The sequence below is a fragment of the Carcharodon carcharias genome (assembly GCF_017639515.1).
Source record: "Carcharodon carcharias isolate sCarCar2 chromosome 35 unlocalized genomic scaffold, sCarCar2.pri SUPER_35_unloc_4, whole genome shotgun sequence".
Classification (NCBI taxonomy): Eukaryota; Metazoa; Chordata; class Chondrichthyes; order Lamniformes; family Lamnidae; genus Carcharodon; species Carcharodon carcharias.
Window position 1 is genome coordinate 1,586,975 of NW_024470720.1, and position 16,691 is coordinate 1,603,665.

The 16,691-nt window shown below is 54.7% G+C and overlaps 1 protein-coding gene across 2 annotated transcripts in view; it reads left to right on the forward strand.

The window, feature by feature from the left end:
- The window catches only part of slc38a5b (solute carrier family 38 member 5b), a 38,599-nt gene extending 22,163 nt beyond the window's left edge, over positions 1 to 16,436 (forward strand). Inside the window, exons 8-15 of one of the 2 annotated variants that reach the window (XM_041181427.1) lie at positions 1,923 to 1,981; positions 6,007 to 6,150; positions 6,667 to 6,746; positions 8,685 to 8,785; positions 12,046 to 12,170; positions 12,330 to 12,474; positions 13,599 to 13,702; positions 15,332 to 16,436. In XM_041181427.1, coding sequence (XP_041037361.1) covers positions 1,923 to 1,981; positions 6,007 to 6,150; positions 6,667 to 6,746; positions 8,685 to 8,785; positions 12,046 to 12,170; positions 12,330 to 12,474; positions 13,599 to 13,702; positions 15,332 to 15,439 — 866 coding nt within the window. In that variant the 3' untranslated portion in view covers positions 15,440 to 16,436. The remainder of the gene's footprint in view (positions 1 to 1,922; positions 1,982 to 6,006; positions 6,151 to 6,666; positions 6,747 to 8,684; positions 8,786 to 12,045; positions 12,171 to 12,329; positions 12,475 to 13,598; positions 13,703 to 15,331) is intronic. The other variant, XM_041181428.1, reaches the window with a different exon arrangement.
- Positions 16,437 to 16,691: the final 255 nt, after the last annotated feature.

Consider the following 16,691-nt stretch of genomic DNA (forward strand, 5'->3'; position numbering starts at 1 on the left):
AATGGGGGAGTGTACCTGCTTCTGAGCTGGAAGCCCTGGGTTTGACTCCCCCCACCCCACCCCCGCCAGGTTTTGAGACTAATGGAAGGGATGCCATAATGTGTCAACCCCCACCATCCTTGGCAGACGGCAAGAGCTGGTGAATCGCCTGGTCAGCCAGTACCTGCAGCGCCTTGCCAAGCATAACCACGGCCTAATCCGCCAATGTCCAGGCTCGCCAATGTCCTCTGGGGGTATGGTAACTGAAGGGACAGAGAGAAAAGGGATTAAGGATGGCAGAGCCAAGGCTGGTAGATGGACTTAAGATACAGGTCAGCCATGACTTAACTGAATGTTGGAGCAGGCTCGAGGGGCTGAACGGCCAGCTAACAGCGTCAGGACCCACCCTCCGACAGTGCGGCGCTCCCTCAGCACTGACCCCCCTGACAGTGCGGCGCTCCCTCAGCACTGACCCTCCGACAGTGCGGCGCTCCCTCAGCACTGACCCTCCTGACAGTGCGGCGCTCCCTCACTACTGACCCTCCGACAGTGCAGCGCTCCCTCAGCACTGACCCTCCGACAGTGCGGCGCTCCCTCAGCACTGACCCTCCGACAGCGCGACCCTCCCTCAGCACTGACCCTCCGACAGTGCGGCGCTCCCTCAGCACTGACCCTCCGACAGTGCGGCGCTCCCTCAGCACTGACCCTCCTGACAGTGCGGCACTCCCTCAGCACTGACCCTCCTGACAGTGCGGCGCTCCCTCACTACTGACCCTCCGACAGTGCGGCGCTCCCTCAGCACTGACCCTCCGACAGTGCGGCGCTCCCTCAGCACTGACCCTCCGACAGTGCGGCGCTCCCTCAGCACTGACCCTCCGACAGTGCGACCCTCCCTCAGCACTGACCCTCCTGACAGTGCGGCGCTCCCTCACTACTGACCCTCCGACAGTGCGGCGCTCCCTCAGCACTGACCCTCCGACAGTGCGGCGCTCCCTCAGCACTGACCCTCCGACAGTGCGGCGCTCCCTCAGCACTGACCCTCCGACAGTGCGACCCTCCCTCAGCACTGACCCTCCGACAGTGCGGCGCTCCCTCACTACTGACCCTCCGACAGTGCGGCGCTCCCTCAGCACTGACCCTCCGACAGTGTGGCGCTCCCTCACTACTGACCCTCCGACAGTGCGGCGCTCCCTCACTACTGACCCTCCAACAGTGCGGCACTCCCTCACTACTGACCCTCCGACAGTGCGGCGTCCCTCAGCACTGACCCTCTGACAGTGCGACCCTCCCTCAGCACTGACCCTCCGACAGTGCGGCGCTCCCTCACTACTGACCCTCTGACAGTGCGGCGCTCCCTCAGCACTGACCCTCCGACAGTGCGGCGCTCCCTCACTACTGACCCTCCGACAGTGCGGCGCTCCCTCAGCACTGACCCTCCGACAATGCGGCGCTCCCTCACTACTGACCCTCCGACAGTGCGGCACTCCCTCACTACTGACCCTCTGACAGTGCGGCGCTCCCTCAGCACTGACCCTGCGACAGTGCAGCGCTCCCTCAGCACTGACCCTCCGACAGTGCGGCGCTCTCTCACTACTGACCCTCCGACAGTGCCGCACTCCCTCAGCACTGACCCTCCCACAGTGCAGCGCTCCCTCAGTGCTGACCCTCCGACAGTGCAGCGCTCCCTCAGCACTGACCCTCCGACAGTGCAGCCCTCCTTCAGCGCTCCATTAGAGCGTCAGCATTGGTTTCGGTGCTTGCTTTTCGGATTGGGTTTGAACCCAGCTTCTCCTGCCTCATGACCATGGCTAACACCGAAACATCTTCGAATACCTCGATGGCGCCAAGTTAAACGTTGCTCTTGCAAATCCACTGACCCGCTGCTTTTATTGACATAGGATGGTTCCTGGGAGTGTCTGATCTTCTTGTATTTCTGTTTCCAGGTTACCTGGGGTACACCAGCGGTTTTTCATTGAGCTGTATGGTCTTTTTCTTGATCTCGGTGAGTCAGTACCTTGTGGCCACCAGCTGCAGAGCTTGTGTGACGCATGCTTTGAATGCAAATCACCAGACAACTCCTACCTTGCGGGACTGCTGCCAACATCCTGCTGGTCCAAACATGCCATGCCGCTTTCTGCCAGTTACCCTCTCCTCTGAGCTGGGGAGGGGGGTTGGCGGGGGGGGAGGTCACCGTCACACAGTCCCCTCGCTGCTGACAGCCCATCGCATGTCACGCTCTGCTCCTCTTGGGTGCGCTCAGTGACTCGGACTATGTTGAATGCCCGTCACAGAAAGGGGCCGTTCGGCCCCACTGCTCCATGCTGGCGTTTGTGCTCCACGCCAACCCCTACCCAGCCCCCTCCTCGTCTCCCCCCTATCAACGTGTCCTTCAGTTCCTTTCTCCTGCTTGTGCTTATCCAGTTTCCCTGTTTGCCTCAATTGTACGGTCGGAGGGTCGGTGCTGAGGGAGCGCCGCGCTGTGGGAGGGTCAGTGCTGAGGGAGCGCCGCGCTGTCGGAGGGTCGGTGCTGAGGGAGTGCCGCACTGTGGGAGGGTCAGTGCTGAGGGAGTGCCGCACTGTGGGAGGGTCAGTGTTGAGGGAGCGCCGCACTGTCGGAGGGTCAGTGCTGAGGGAGTGCCGCACTGTCGGAGGGTCAGTGCTGAGGGAGCGCCGCACTGTCAGAGGGTCAGTGCTGAGGGAGCGCCGCGCTGTGGGAAGGTCAGTGCTGAGGGAGCGCCGCGCTGTCGGAGGGTCGGTGCTGAGGGAGTGCCGCACTGTGGGAGGGTCAGTGCTGAGGGAGTGCCGCACTGTGGGAGGGTCAGTGTTGAGGGAGCGCCGCACTGTCAGAGGGTCAGTGCTGAGGGAGTGCCGCACTGTCGGAGGGTCAGTGCTGAGGGAGCGCCGCACTGTCAGAGGGTCAGTGCTGAGGGAGCGCCGCGCTGTGGGAAGGTCAGTGCTGAGGGAGCGCCGCACTGTCGGAGGGTCAGTGCTGAGGGAGCGCCGCACTGTCGGAGGGTCAGTGCTGAGGGAGCGCCGCACTGTCGGAGGGTCAGTGCTGAGGGAGCGCCGCACTGTCGGAGGGTCAGTGCTGAGGGAGCGCCGCGCTGTCGGAGGGTCAGTGCTGAGGGAGCGCCGCGCTGTCGGAGGGTCAGTGCTGAGGGAGCGCCGCGCTGTCGGAGGGTCAGTGCTGAGGGAGCGCCGCACTGTGGGAGGGTCAGTGCTGAGGGAGCGCCGCACTGTGGGAGGGTCAGTGCTGAGGGAGCGCCGCACTGTGGGAGGGTCAGTGCTGAGGGAGCGCCGCACTGTCAGAGGGTCAGTGCTGAGGGAGCGCCGCGCTGTGGGAAGGTCAGTGCTGAGGGAGCGCCACACTGTCGGAGGGTCAGTGCTGAGGGAGCGCCGCACTGTGGGCAGGTCAGTGCTGAGGGAGCACTGCACTATTAGAGGGTCAATGCCGAGGGAGTGCTGCACTATTAGAGGGTCAGTGCCGAGGGAGCGCTGCACTATTAGAGGGTCAGTGCCGAGGGAGCGCCGCACTATTAGAGGGTCAGTGCCGAGGGAGCGCCGCACTATTAGAGGGTCAGTGCCGAGGGAGCGCCGCACTATTGGAGGCTCAGTGCTGAGGGAGCACTGCACTGTGGAAGGTCAGTGCTGAGGGAGCGCTGCACTATTAGAGGGTCAGTACTGAGGGAGCACCGCACTGTCGGAGATGCCGTCTTTTGGGATGATGCGTTAAACCGAGGCCCCCATCTGCCCCCTCAGGTGGGTGTAAAAGATCCCATGGCCGCTATTGGAAGAAGAACAAGTGGGAGAGTTTTCCCCAGGGTCCTTTGGCCAAAATTTACCCCTCAACCAACATCACTAAAAACAGATGATTTGGATGGTTATCACATTGCTGTTTGTGGGAGCTTGCTTTGCATAAATTGGTTGCTGTATTTCCTGCATTATAACAGTGACCACACTACAAAGCTAGGCAAAGAGAGCCCTCAGTTGAGCACACACCTCCACCATGCTGCGTTAACTGAACCTTATTCCAATTATGTAGCTCTTCCTTGAGGCTTTTCCCTGCCCGGTCGATGCTCTCTAATTACAAAGCTGAAAACAGAAACCTTTTAATTAAGAGCTGCCATCTCACTGGGGAGGCTTCAGGCCGATCCACGTCCGACAACCTGCTCTGAAAACTCTGCTCACATTTTGACGGCTGTGACCACTTCCACTCCAGCAGCTGAGCCATACGAAAGAGGAGCAGAAGTAGGCCATTCAGCCCCTCGAGCCTGCTCCGCCAATCAATAAGATCATGGCTGATGGGTTTGTGTTTCGAATTCCACGTTCCCAGCTACCCCCAATAACCTTTGATTCCCTTGCCTAATCAGAATCAATCTACCTCCCACCTTAAGAATATTCAGTGGCCCCTCCTCCATCGCCTTTACGGGCAGAGAGTTGCAAAGTCGCACAACCCTCAGAGAAAAATTTCTCCTCATCTCTGTCCTAAAGGGCAACCCCTAATTTTGAAACAGAGCCCCCCTAGTTCTGGACTCGCCCACAAGAGGAAACATCCTTTCCTTGTCCACCTTGTCAAGACTGTTCAGGATCTTATATACTTCAATCAAATCACCCCTCACTCTTCTAAACTCCAGTGGAAACAAGCCCAGTCTGTCCAACCTTCCTCATAAGACAACCCACTCATTCCGGGTATCAATCTAGTAAACCTCTTCTGAACCGCCTCCAACGCATTTACACCCTTCCGTAAATAAGGAGACCAAAGCTGCACACGGTATTTGAGATGTGGCCTCACCAACATCCTGACTTTTATGTTCAATTCCTCTCGTAATAAAGGATAATATTCCTTTAGCCTTCTTGATTGCTTGCTGTACCTGCATACTAACTCTTTGTGACTCATGCACTAGAACACCCAGATCCCTCTGCGCCTCACAATTCTGCAGTCGTTCTCCAGTTAAGTTAGACTCGGCTTTTTTATTCTTCCTGCCAAAGTGATCAACTTCACATTTTCCCACAATTTACTCCATCTGCCAGATCTTTGCCCACTCACTCAACCTATCAATGTCCTTCTGCAATCTCCTTATGTCTTCGTCACAACATACTTTCCTACCTATCTTTGTGTCATCTGTGACTTTAGCTACCATGCCTTCACTCCCCTCATCTAAGCCATTGACATAAATTGTACAAAGTTGAGGCCCCAGCTCAGATCCCGGGAGACTCCATTCGTCACATTCTGCCAATCAGAAAAAAACCCATTTATGCATATTCTCTGTTTTCTGCCAGCCAGCCAATCTTCTATCGATGCTAATGTGTTACCCCTTGCACCATGAGCTTTTATTTTCTACAATAACCTTTGATGTGGCACTTTATCAAATGCCTTCTGGAAATCCAAGTACAGCACGTCTACAGGCTCCCCTTTATCTACTGCGCATGATACTCCTTCAAAGAACGCCAATAAATTGGTTAAACGTGATTTCCCTTTCACCAAACCTTGTTGACTCTTCCCGATTACCTTGAGTTTCTCTGAGTGCCCAGCTATAACATTCTGAATGATCAATTCTAACACTTTCCCCACAACAGATGTCAAGCTAACTGGCCTATAGTTTTCTGCCTCCCTCCCTTCTTGAATAGAAGGGTTATGTTTGCTACTTTCCAGTTTGACCAAACCTTTCCAGAATCAAGGGAGTTTTGGAAAATTAACACCAACGCACCCACTACCTCGCTAGCCACCTCTTTTAAGACCCTAGGGTGGAGTCCATCAGGACTGGAAACAATCCACGACATTCTGAAACAGTGAACCACGTTGTAAATAAAACGCTCCACAACTTTCAAAGAAAAAAGTTAACGGATCCTTAATAAATGCCAGGACCTGCAGCCCGGTGTCCGTGAAAAGCTAGTCAGTTCTTCATTGGGTCATCAGTGCCAGAGGTTTATAAAAAGTACTTCAGTGGCTGTGAAGCACTATGGGATGTTACGACTGTGTGAAAGGCACTAGAGAAACACTAATCCCCTCTTTCTGTCCCCCTTCAGCTGATCTACAAGAAGTTTCAGATCCCGTGCCCGCTGCCTGTCTACGGAAATGACTCCCATCACAGCCAGATCATTCATTCCGACGCTAAAAACATCACGATCGAGGAGCAATGTACAGCAAAACTGTTCACCATCAACCCTGAGGTAGTTTCCAACCCTGTTCTGATGCGGACGGTGTAGAGGGAGCTTTACTCTGTATCTAACCGCGTGCTGTACCTGTCCTGGGAGTGTTTGATGGTGACGGTGTAGAGGGAGCTTCACTCTGTATCTAACCCCGTGCTGTACCTGTCCTGGGAGTGTTTGATGGGGACAGTGTAGAGGGAACTTTACTCTGTATCTAACCCCGTGCTGTACCTGTCCTGGGAGTGTTTGATGGGGACAGTGTAGATGAAGCTTTACTCAGTATCTAACCCCGTGCTGTACCTGTCCTGGGAGTGTTTGATGGGGACAGTGTAGAGGGAGCTTTATTCTGTATCTAAACCTGTGTTGTACCTGTCCTGGGATTGTTTGATGGGACAGTGTCGAGGGCGCTTTAATTTGTTTCTAACCTCGTGCTGTACCTGTCCTGGGAGTGTTTGATGTCTTTTTGCTTTGAGCGTGTTCTTTGATGAAAATGTGTTCCATTTAGTGTTTAATGTTGGCATGTAATTTGTTACACAGACGGCCTACACCATCCCTATTCTAGCCTTTGCTTTCGTGTGTCACCCAGAAGTTCTCCCAATCTACACTGAGCTCAGGAGGTAAGATTAAACTAGACAGGATGCATGGTGGGGACACAAGTTAACAAGGGGCTGGTAAAGCGTATTGGGTCAAACATTGACCTTACAAAGCATTATTTGGAGTTACACAGCACAGAAACAGGCCATTTGGCCCCTCTGCTCTATGCTGGTGTTTCTGCCCCACACCAGCCTCCTCTTCATCTCCCCCTATCCGTCTAATCCTTTCTCCCTCGTGTGTTTATCCAGCTCCCCCGCTTAAACACATCGATACTTCCTGTGGGAGCGAGTTCCACATTCTCCCCATTCTTTGGGTAAAGAAGTTTATCCTGAATTCCCCCCACCAATTGGATTTATTAGTGACTGTCTTATATTGATGGCCCTCGCGTTCTGGTCTACCCCGATAACTGAAAACATCTCTCCACATCTACCTTGACCAACCTGTGCTGCACTTATACTGGGTGTTCAACTTTAGACCTAGCAACACTTACATTTTACAATTCTCATCCTTTTTCAAATCCCTCCATGTCCTGCTCACCCCCTTCCTCTCTGTAACCACCTCCAGCCCCAACAACCCTCCCTATCTCTGTAACCTCCTCCAGCCCCTGCAACCCTATCTCTGTAACCTCCTCCAGCCCCTACAACCCTCCCTATCTCTGTAACCACCTCCAGCCCCAACAACCCTCCCTATCTCTGTAACCTCCTCCAGCCCCTGCAACCCTATCTCTGTAACCTCCTCCAGCCCCTACAACCCTCCCTATCTCTGTAACCACCTCCAGCCCCGACAACCCTCCCTATCTCTGTAACCTCCTCCAGCCCCTACAAACCTCCCTATCTCTGTAACCTCCTCCAGCCCGTACACCCCTCCCGATCTCTGTAACCTCCTCCAGCCCCTACAACCCTCCCTATCTCTGTAACCTCCACCAGCCCCTACACCCCTCCCTATCTCTGTAACCTCCTCCAACCCCTACATCCCTCCCTATCTCTGTAACCTCCTCCAGCCCCTACACCCCTATCTCTGTAACCTCCTCCAGTCCCTACACCTCTCCCTATCTCTGTAACCTCCTCCAACCCCTACATCCCTCCCTATCTCTGTAACCTCCTCCAGCCCCTACAACCCTCCCTATCTCTGTAACCTCCTCCAGTCCCTTCACCCCTCCCTATCTCTGTAACCTCCTCCACTCCCTACAACCCTCCCTATCTCTGTAACCTCCTCCAGCCCCTGCAACCCTCCCTATCTCTGTAACCTCCTCCAGCCCCTACAACCCTCCCTATCTCTGTAACCTCCTCCAGTCCCTACACCCCTCCCTATCTCTGTAACCTCCTCCAACCCCTACATCCCTCCCTATCTCTGTAACCTCCTCCAACCCCTACATCCCTCCCTATCTCTGTAACCTCCTCCAGCCCCTACAACCCTATCTCTGTAACCTCCTCCAATCCCTACACCCCTCCCTATCTCTGTAACCTCCTCCAGCCCCTACAACCCTCCCTATCTCTGTAACCTCCGAGATCTCTGCGCTCCTCCAATTCCGGCCTCTGGAGCATTCCCCGATTCCCATCGCTCCGCCATTGGCGGCCGTGCCTTCAGCTGCCCGGAGCCCTAACCATGGAATTTTCTCTTTGAACCCCACCTTCATCACTCTCTCTCTCCTCCTTTAAGAGGCTCCTTAAAACCGACCTCTTTGACCGAGCTTTTCCTCACCTGTCCCTGATATCTCCTCGTGTGGCTGGGGGTCAAATTCCTGTTTGACTAATGCTCCGGTGATGTGCCTTGGCGACGTTTTGCTATGATAAAGGTGCTATTTCAATGCAAGTTGCAGGTGTGTGATGGTGCCCAGTCCATCTTCCCCCCCCCCAACAAAAAACACCCTGTTGTATTGCCCGGAACTTCGGAAAGGCTTTGCAGTTCCCACGATAATTGAGCCAGAACGATATTGCAAGAAATCTTCCTTTGTCTTTCAGCCCAACTAAGCTGAGGATGCAGAAAGTTGCAAACGTCTCGATCGCAGCAATGTTTATTATGTATCTCATTACCGCCCTGTTTGGATACCTGACCTTTTTTGGTGAGTACAGCTCACGGTGAAAAGTACGGCTTCGTTTTAAGTCAAATAAAGGGGATCGTTTTCAGACAGATAAAATTGAAAAGCTCAGATGTTGTGTCAAATGTGTATTGGATTTACTTAGACCGCACTCGGAGCACTGTGCACAGTTCCGGTCTCCATATCCCTCGGTTAGACCACACTCGGAGCACCGTGCACAGATCCGGTCTCCGTATCCCTGGGTTAGATCACACTCGGAGCACCGTGCACAGTTCCCGTCTCCGTATCCCTGGGTTAGATCACACTCGGAGCACTGTGCACAGTTCTGGTCTCCGTATCCCTCACTCAGACCACACTCGGAGCACTGTGCACAGTTCTGGTCTCCGTATCCCTCGGTTAGACCACACTCGGAGCACCGTGCACAGATCCGGTCTCCGTATCCCTGGGTTAGATCACACTCGGAGCACCGTGCACAGTTCCCGTCTCCGTATCCCTGGGTTAGATCACACTCGGAGCACCATGCACAGTTCTGCTCTCCGTATCCCTCACTCAGACCACACTCGGAGCACCATGCACAGTTCTGCTCTCCGTATCCCTCGCTCAGACCACACTCGGAGCACCGTGCACAGTTCTGGTCTCCGTATCCCTCGGTTAGCCCACACTCGGAGCACCGTGCACAGTACCGGTCTCCGTATCCCTCGGTTAGCCCACACTCGGAGCACCGTGCACAGTACCGGTCTCCGTATCCCTCGGTTAGCCCACACTCGGAGCACCGTGCACAGTTCCAGTCTCCGTATCCCCCTCGGTTAGACCACACTCGGAGCACTGTGCACAGTTCCGGTCTCCGTATCCCTCGGTTAGACCAAACTTGGAGCACCGTGCACAGTTCCGGTCTCCGTATCCCTCGGTTAGACCACACTCGGAGCACCGTGCACAGTTCTGGTCTCCATATCCCTCGGTTAGACCACACTCGGAGCACCGTGCACAGTTCCAGTCTCCGTATCCCTCAGTTAGACCACACTCGGAGCACCGTGCACAGTTCCAGTCTCCGTATCCCTCAGTTAGACCACACTCGGAGCACTATGCACAGTTCCGGTCTCCGTATCCCTCGGTTAGACCAAACTTGGAGCACTGTGCACAGTTCTGGTCTCTATAACTCTCAACTAGACCACACTTGGAGCACTGTGCACAGTCCTGGTCTCCCTGTCCCTGGGTTAGCCCACACTCGGAGCACTGTGCACAGTTCTGGTCTCCATATCCCTTGGTTAGAACACACTCGGAGCACTGTGCACAGTTCTGGTCTCCATATCCCTTGGTTAGAACACACTCGGAGCACTGTGCACAGTTCTGGTCTCCATATCCCTTGGTTAGAACACACTTGGGGCATTGTGCACAGTTCCGGTCTCCGTATCCCTTGGTTAGAACACACTTGGGGCATTGTGCACAGTTCCGGTCTCCGTATCCCTTGGTTAGACCACACTTGTGGCATTGTGCATTGGTGATGTTTTAAGAAAAAGATTTACAAGGATAATGCAAGGAGAGGTTTATCAGGAAAGATTGAACAGGCTGAGGCTCTTTTCTCTAGAAAAGGGAAGGCTGTGGGGTGGGAGGGGGGTGACCTGATCGAGCTCTTTAAAATGATGAAGGGGGTTTTGATGGAGCAGATGTAGGGATGTTTCCACTTGTCAGGGGAGACCAGAACTAGGTACCATCAATATACAACAGTCACTAATAAATCCAATCAGGGAATTGATGAGAAATATCTTTACCCAGAGAGCGGGGAGAACGTGGAACTCACTCCCACATGGGTTTTTACGACGATCCGCAATGGTTTCATGGTCATCATTAGATTTTTAATTCACCAAATTCAAATTTCACCATCCATCATGGTGGGATTCGACCCTGGGTCCCTGGAATACTAGCCAGTGACAATACCACTATGTCACAGCCTCCCTGCAATCAGGGAGATGGTGTTGTGAATTGTGATTCCAAAGCTCCTGCAACCCTAGGCTCTAGCTGCACGGGAGGCCATTCAGCCCATTGTGCCTGCGTTGGCTCTTTGAAAGATCTATCCCATTAATCCCACCCTCTCCCCCACCCCGGCCCTTTCCCCCACCGCTCTGCAAATTTTTCCCCTTTGAGTATTTCTCCGATTCCCCCCTTTTGAACATTCCTATTGAATCTGCCTCCACTGCCCTTTCAGGCAGCGCCTTCCAGATCACAACAAGTCGCTGTGTCAAAAACATTCTCATCTTCCCCCCCTCTGGATCTTTTACCGATTCTCTTCAATCTGTGTCCCCCTCTGGATTCAGCCCCACTGCCACTGGAAACAGTTTCTCCTGATTGACTCTCTCCAAACCCCTCGTGATTTTGAACGCCCTCGAATAAATCTCCCCCTTGACCTTCTCTGCTCTAAGGAGAACAATCCCAGCTCCTCCAGTCCCTCCGCATGAACTGAAATGAAGGTGTTAGCTAGGGAGGGAATATGGCGGTTTCTTTGGAGTGTAGGATTAGGAGCTCAGTGTGTGACTTCTGCCTCGAATGATGTTGGGCACCAGAGCTCAGCAAGAGTTTACAGGTCTTCGAAGCAGTGCAGTACAGATTCAGCAGAATGTTACCAGTGCTCCCAGGAGTTAGATTAGCAGGAGAAATTACCATAAACTAACTTTGAATCCCTGAGCTATGCAAGGTTAAGGGATGATTTGACTGATATTTTTAGGATTTTTGAGGGAATTGATCAGGCAAAGAGAAAGCTTTTCCCACAGTTGGTGGTGGTCATGGGAGTTTGGGGCGGGGGGGTGGTGTGTGTGTGTGGGGAGTGGGTGGTGGTGACAGTGGGGAAGCAGGCAGCAGGTGTCCATGAAAAGGGGCACATTGCCTTAAAATCAGAACCAGGACATTCGGAAGCGAAGATTGGGAACACTGCATCAGGCAAAGGGTGGTACTCTCTCCCACATCGAGCGGTGGGTGGTTTCAGTCGATTAATTGAACCGATTTGACCAATTGATTCGAAATTGCAGGTCAACAGATTTGGGTTATAAAAACAAGACAGTGCCGGAAAAGCTCGGCAGGTCTGGCAGCATCGGCGGAGAGAGCGTTTCAACTCTTTGGGATTTAGGTTGGCTGTTGGTGGGGTACGGAGCCAAGCGGATAGAATGCAATTACAGTCATCTGGCTGACTGGTGGATAAGGCTCGAGGGGGGCTGATCGATGGACAGCGGGGTCGGTGTAAAATTGGCTTCTTACTGAAACTTTAACGGAATTCCGTTCGCTGGTTGCTGCAGGGAATGTGGAGCCGGAGCTCCTGCACACGTTCAACACAGTCGACCCCCTGGACACGCTCATTCTGTGTGTGCGTCTCGCTGTGCTCGTAGCGGTGACACTAACCGTACCTGTCGTCCTCTTCCCGGTGAGTCACCTTGTGGGGGTGGGCAGCGGGGGGGAGGAGTTGTGCTTTTTTTCTCTTTCCCTTGTTTGTCTCGAAACGAAGCTCCAGCCAAAGGTGTTCCCAGTTTAACCAAACGGCCGTGTTTCTGCTTTCTCTCCCCCGCGGCTTCGCCTGCTGCAGATCCGCCGGGCCATCCAGCAGCTCCTGTTCTCCAGGAAAGACTTCCACTGGCTCAGGCACATCGCCATCGCTGTCGTGCTGCTCATCTGCGTCAACCTGCTGGTTATCTTCGTGCCCAACATCCGAGATATCTTCGGCATCATCGGTAAGGGTGGAACTCTCGTCCCTGAAGGCAGTGCCTGGACTTCTGATTTTGCGGCGCAGAAACAGGCCGCTCGGCCCCTCTGCTCCCTGCCGGTGTTTCTGCTCCACGCCAGCCTTCTCCCGCCCTCCTCTTCATCTCCACCCATCCTTTTATCCCTTTCTCCCTCTTGTGTTTATCCAGCTTCCCCCATCCTTTAGATACATCGACACTATCCACCTCAACCACTCCCTGTGCTAGCGAGTTCCACGTTCTCCCCAATCTCTGGGTAAAGAAGTTTCTCCTAAACTCCCCTGATTGGATTTATTAGTGTCTATTGATGGCCCCCTAGTTCTGGTCTGTCCCCCGCCCCCACAGGTCTCTATGTCAACCCTATCGAACACCCCTTCTTCATTTTAAAGACCTCGATCAGGTCTCCCCCCTTTTCTAGAGAAAAAAGCCCCGGCCCGTTCAAACTTTCCTGATGAGAACTGCTCAGTTCCGATGCGAACAGCTTGTATTTATTTTGTGCCTTTGACATGAAAGAACATCTGCAGGTGCTTCACAGGAGTGCTTATCAAACAAAATTTCACCCCAAGTCACAGCAGCAGTTATTAGGGACAAATTGACAAAAGCTTGGTCAAAGAGGTGGGTTTTAAGGAGCACCTTAAAAGGAGGAGGGAGCGGGAAAGAGGGGATGGAGAAGTTTAGGGAGGGAATTCCAGAGCTTAGCGCCCCCCCCCCCCCCCCCCCCCCCCCCCCCCCGCCCAGGCAGCTGAAGTCCCGGCCGCCAATGGTGGAGCGACGAGAACCAGGGGATGCTCAAGAGGCCGGAATTGGAGGAGCGCAGAGATCCCGGAGGATTCTGGGGGGGTTACAGGGATAGGGAGTGTGTACGGGGTGGAGGAGGTTACAGAAGTAAGGACTGGGACCTATTTTTCGAGGAGTTGAATTTTAAAATGAAGCTGTTGCTGGACTGGGAGCAAACATAGGTTGGTGTTTGGGGGTGATGAAGGAACGGGTTTGGTGCAGGTTATGGCATGGATTTGAATGTTTCTTACTCCAATGCCTCTACATCCTTTTTACAAAATGGCAACTGCAACTACACACAGTTCTCCAAGTAAACTTTGTTTCTTGTTTCAATCAAGGTGCCACCTCAGCTCCGAGTCTGATCTTTATACTGCCTGGTTTGTTCTACGTCCGCATAGTGCCGAATGACAGAGAGCCCTTGAAATCCAGATCAAAAATCCAGGTATTGCTGGGAGAGCTGTGGGTCACACTTGCTTATTCTCATGTTCTGTTAGAATCACAATGCAGCGCTCCCTCACCAAAGACCCTCTGAAAATGCGGCGCTCCCTCAGTATTGACCCTCCGACAGCGCGGCGCACCGTTAGTACCGACCCTCCGACAGTGCGGAGCTCCCTCAGCACTGACCCTCCGACAGCGCGGCGCACCGTTAGTACCGACCCTCCGACAGTGCGGCGCTCCCTCAGTATTGACCCTCCGACAGCGCGGCGCACCGTTAGTACCGACCCTCCGACAGTGCGGAGCTCCCTCAGCACTGACCCTCCGACAGTGCGGCGCTCCCTCAGCACTGACCCTCCGACAGTGCAGCACTCCCTCAGCACTGACCCTCCGACAGTGCGGCGCTCCCTCAGCACTGACCCTCCGACAGTGCGGTGCCCCCTCAGCACTGACCCTCCGACAGTGCGGCGCTCCCTCAGCACTGACCCTCCGACAGTGCGGCGCTCCCTCAGCACTGACCCTCCAACAGTGTGGCGCTCCCTCAGCACTGACCCTCCGACAGTGCGGCGCTCCCTCAGCGCTGACCCTCCGACAGTGCGGCGCTCCCTCAGCACTGACCCTCCGACAGTGCGGGGCTCCTTCAGTACTGACCCTCCGACAGTGCGGGGTTCCCTCAGTACCAACCCTCCGACAGTGCGGCGCTCCCTCAGCACTGACCCTCCAACAGTCCGAGGCTCCCTCAGTACTGACCCTCCAACAGTGCAGTGCTCCCTCAGCACTGACCCTCCAACAGTGCGGATTCCCTCAGCACTGACCCTCCGACAGTGCGGCGCTCCCTCAGCACTGACCCTCCGACAGTGCGGCGCTCCCTCAGCACTGACCCTCCGACAGTGCGGCGCTCCCTCAGCACTGACCCTCCGACAGTGTGGCGCTCCCTCAGCACTGACCCTCCGACAGTGTGGAGCTCCCTCAGCACTGACCCTCCGACAATGCGGGGCTCCCTCAGTACTGACCCTCCAACAGCGCAGGATTCCCTCAGTACTGACCCTCCGACAGTGCGGCGCTCCCTCAGCACTGACCCTCCGACAGTGCGGCGCTCCCTCAGCACTGACCCTCCCACAGCGCGGCGCTCCCTCAGCACTGACCCTCTGACAGCGCGGCCCTCCCTCAGCACTGACCCTCTCACAGAGCGGCGCTCCCTCAACACTGACCCTCCCACAGTCCGGCGCTCCCTCAGCGCTGACCCTCCGACAGTGCGGCGCTCCCTCAGCGCTGACCCTCCGACAGTGCGGCGCTCCCTCAGCACTGACCCTCCGACAGTGCGGCTCTCCCTCAGCACTGACCCTCCGACAGTGCGGCGCTCCCTCAGCACTGACCCTCTGACAGTGCGGCGCTCCCTTAGTACTGACACTGAGAATGCATTATGTGCTGAGGTGAGTGGAATGTGAGCTCTAAGCCACACCTTTCCGACTCAGCAGTTGAGGCTCGTTGGAACCTGCATACCTAATTTAACCCATTTAGAATGGCTCGCTGTGCGTAATCAGTTTTGTTTTTCACGTGGCCTTTTGAATCTTCTGTTATAACGCTCTCTTCTACCCCCTTCACCCCTGTCTGTCCCCATCTTATTTCCTCGTAGGCTATCAGCTTCGCGACGCTTGGATTCATCTTCATGATCATGAGCTTGAGCTTCATCTTCAGGGACTGGACCAGCAATGACGGAAGAAGTCACATCAGTGGACACTAGCCAGAATCCCTCACCAACCTCACCACTCCCCGCCTACCCCCTTCCCCCACACCCTCACCCCTCACAGCTCTCGTTTAAGGAGGACGGGAAGGGACTGCGGGGCGAGAAGCACAGCAAGGAGGAATGAAATGGACCGACTGCTCTGAGACTATACGTCTCGGCCCTCTCCTCGCCTCTCTTTTCCCCCGACCCCTGAACTACCTCTCCCCCCTTTGCCTTGGAAGTAATCCCTAGCCCCACATCAAACCAGGAACCCCTCTCCCTGTGTGCCCCTGCCCTCATGGGGCAAATGCTTGCTAACATTCCAACGTGTCGAAAGCAGCGACAAAGGAAGATGCCCATGGGGTGGTAAAGGGGTGCAAGATGATCAAAACTAGTCGCTGAACGCCTGCAGGATTTGCTAATTTATTGCGGACTGTTGCACTCGGGGTTCAGCCCCGCCAGGTGGCAGGCTCTCTATTTATTCAACACAGAGACAAAGACGAAATAGGCCAACGTTTCAAAGGATCCATGGCCACAGACCTCCTCTTTATCACGAGATTGTTGTGAACCATTCAGATTGGAGAGAGTGGAGGGCGCTCATGGCAAAATGGAGGCTGAGGTGTGGAGATTGAGGCGCTCACCACGCTGACCACATTTCCCGGAGCTGCCCTGGGTTGGAGGTTTGGGGGTGGCAGGTGGTGCGCTGGGTGCGGCGGGGGCTGGTTTGGATCAGCGCCCTCCCCTTCCCCAGCTCCTGTCCCCTTTCGGCGCTGCGGGCTGGCTGTGTCCAAGACCCTTTTGTCCCATGGCTCCCATGTGTCAAACGTGACAAAAAGGCCCAGTGAAACACTTTCTCTTAGCCCGGGGTGGCGATGTCGTAGTGGTGTCGTCGCTGGGCTAGTAATCCAGAGACCCAGGGTGATGCCCTGGGGACCTTGAATCCCACCACGGCAGATGCTGGAATTTGAATTGAATTAAGAGTCTAATGATAACTATGAAACCATTGTCAATTGTTGTAAAAACCCCACCTGGTTCACTAATGTCCCTTTAGGGAAGGAAACCTGCCGTCCTTACCCAGTCTGGCCTACATGTGCGGTTGACTCTTAAATGACCCTGAACAAGGGGCAACCAGGGATGGGTATTAAATGCTGGCCCAGCCAGCGAAGCTCTCATCCCGTGAATGAATTAAAAAAACAGCTCACACCCAGCGTTACATCTCACCTCACCCTCTGAGCAGATGTCTTAAACTGTGCGATAAAAGCAATCTACC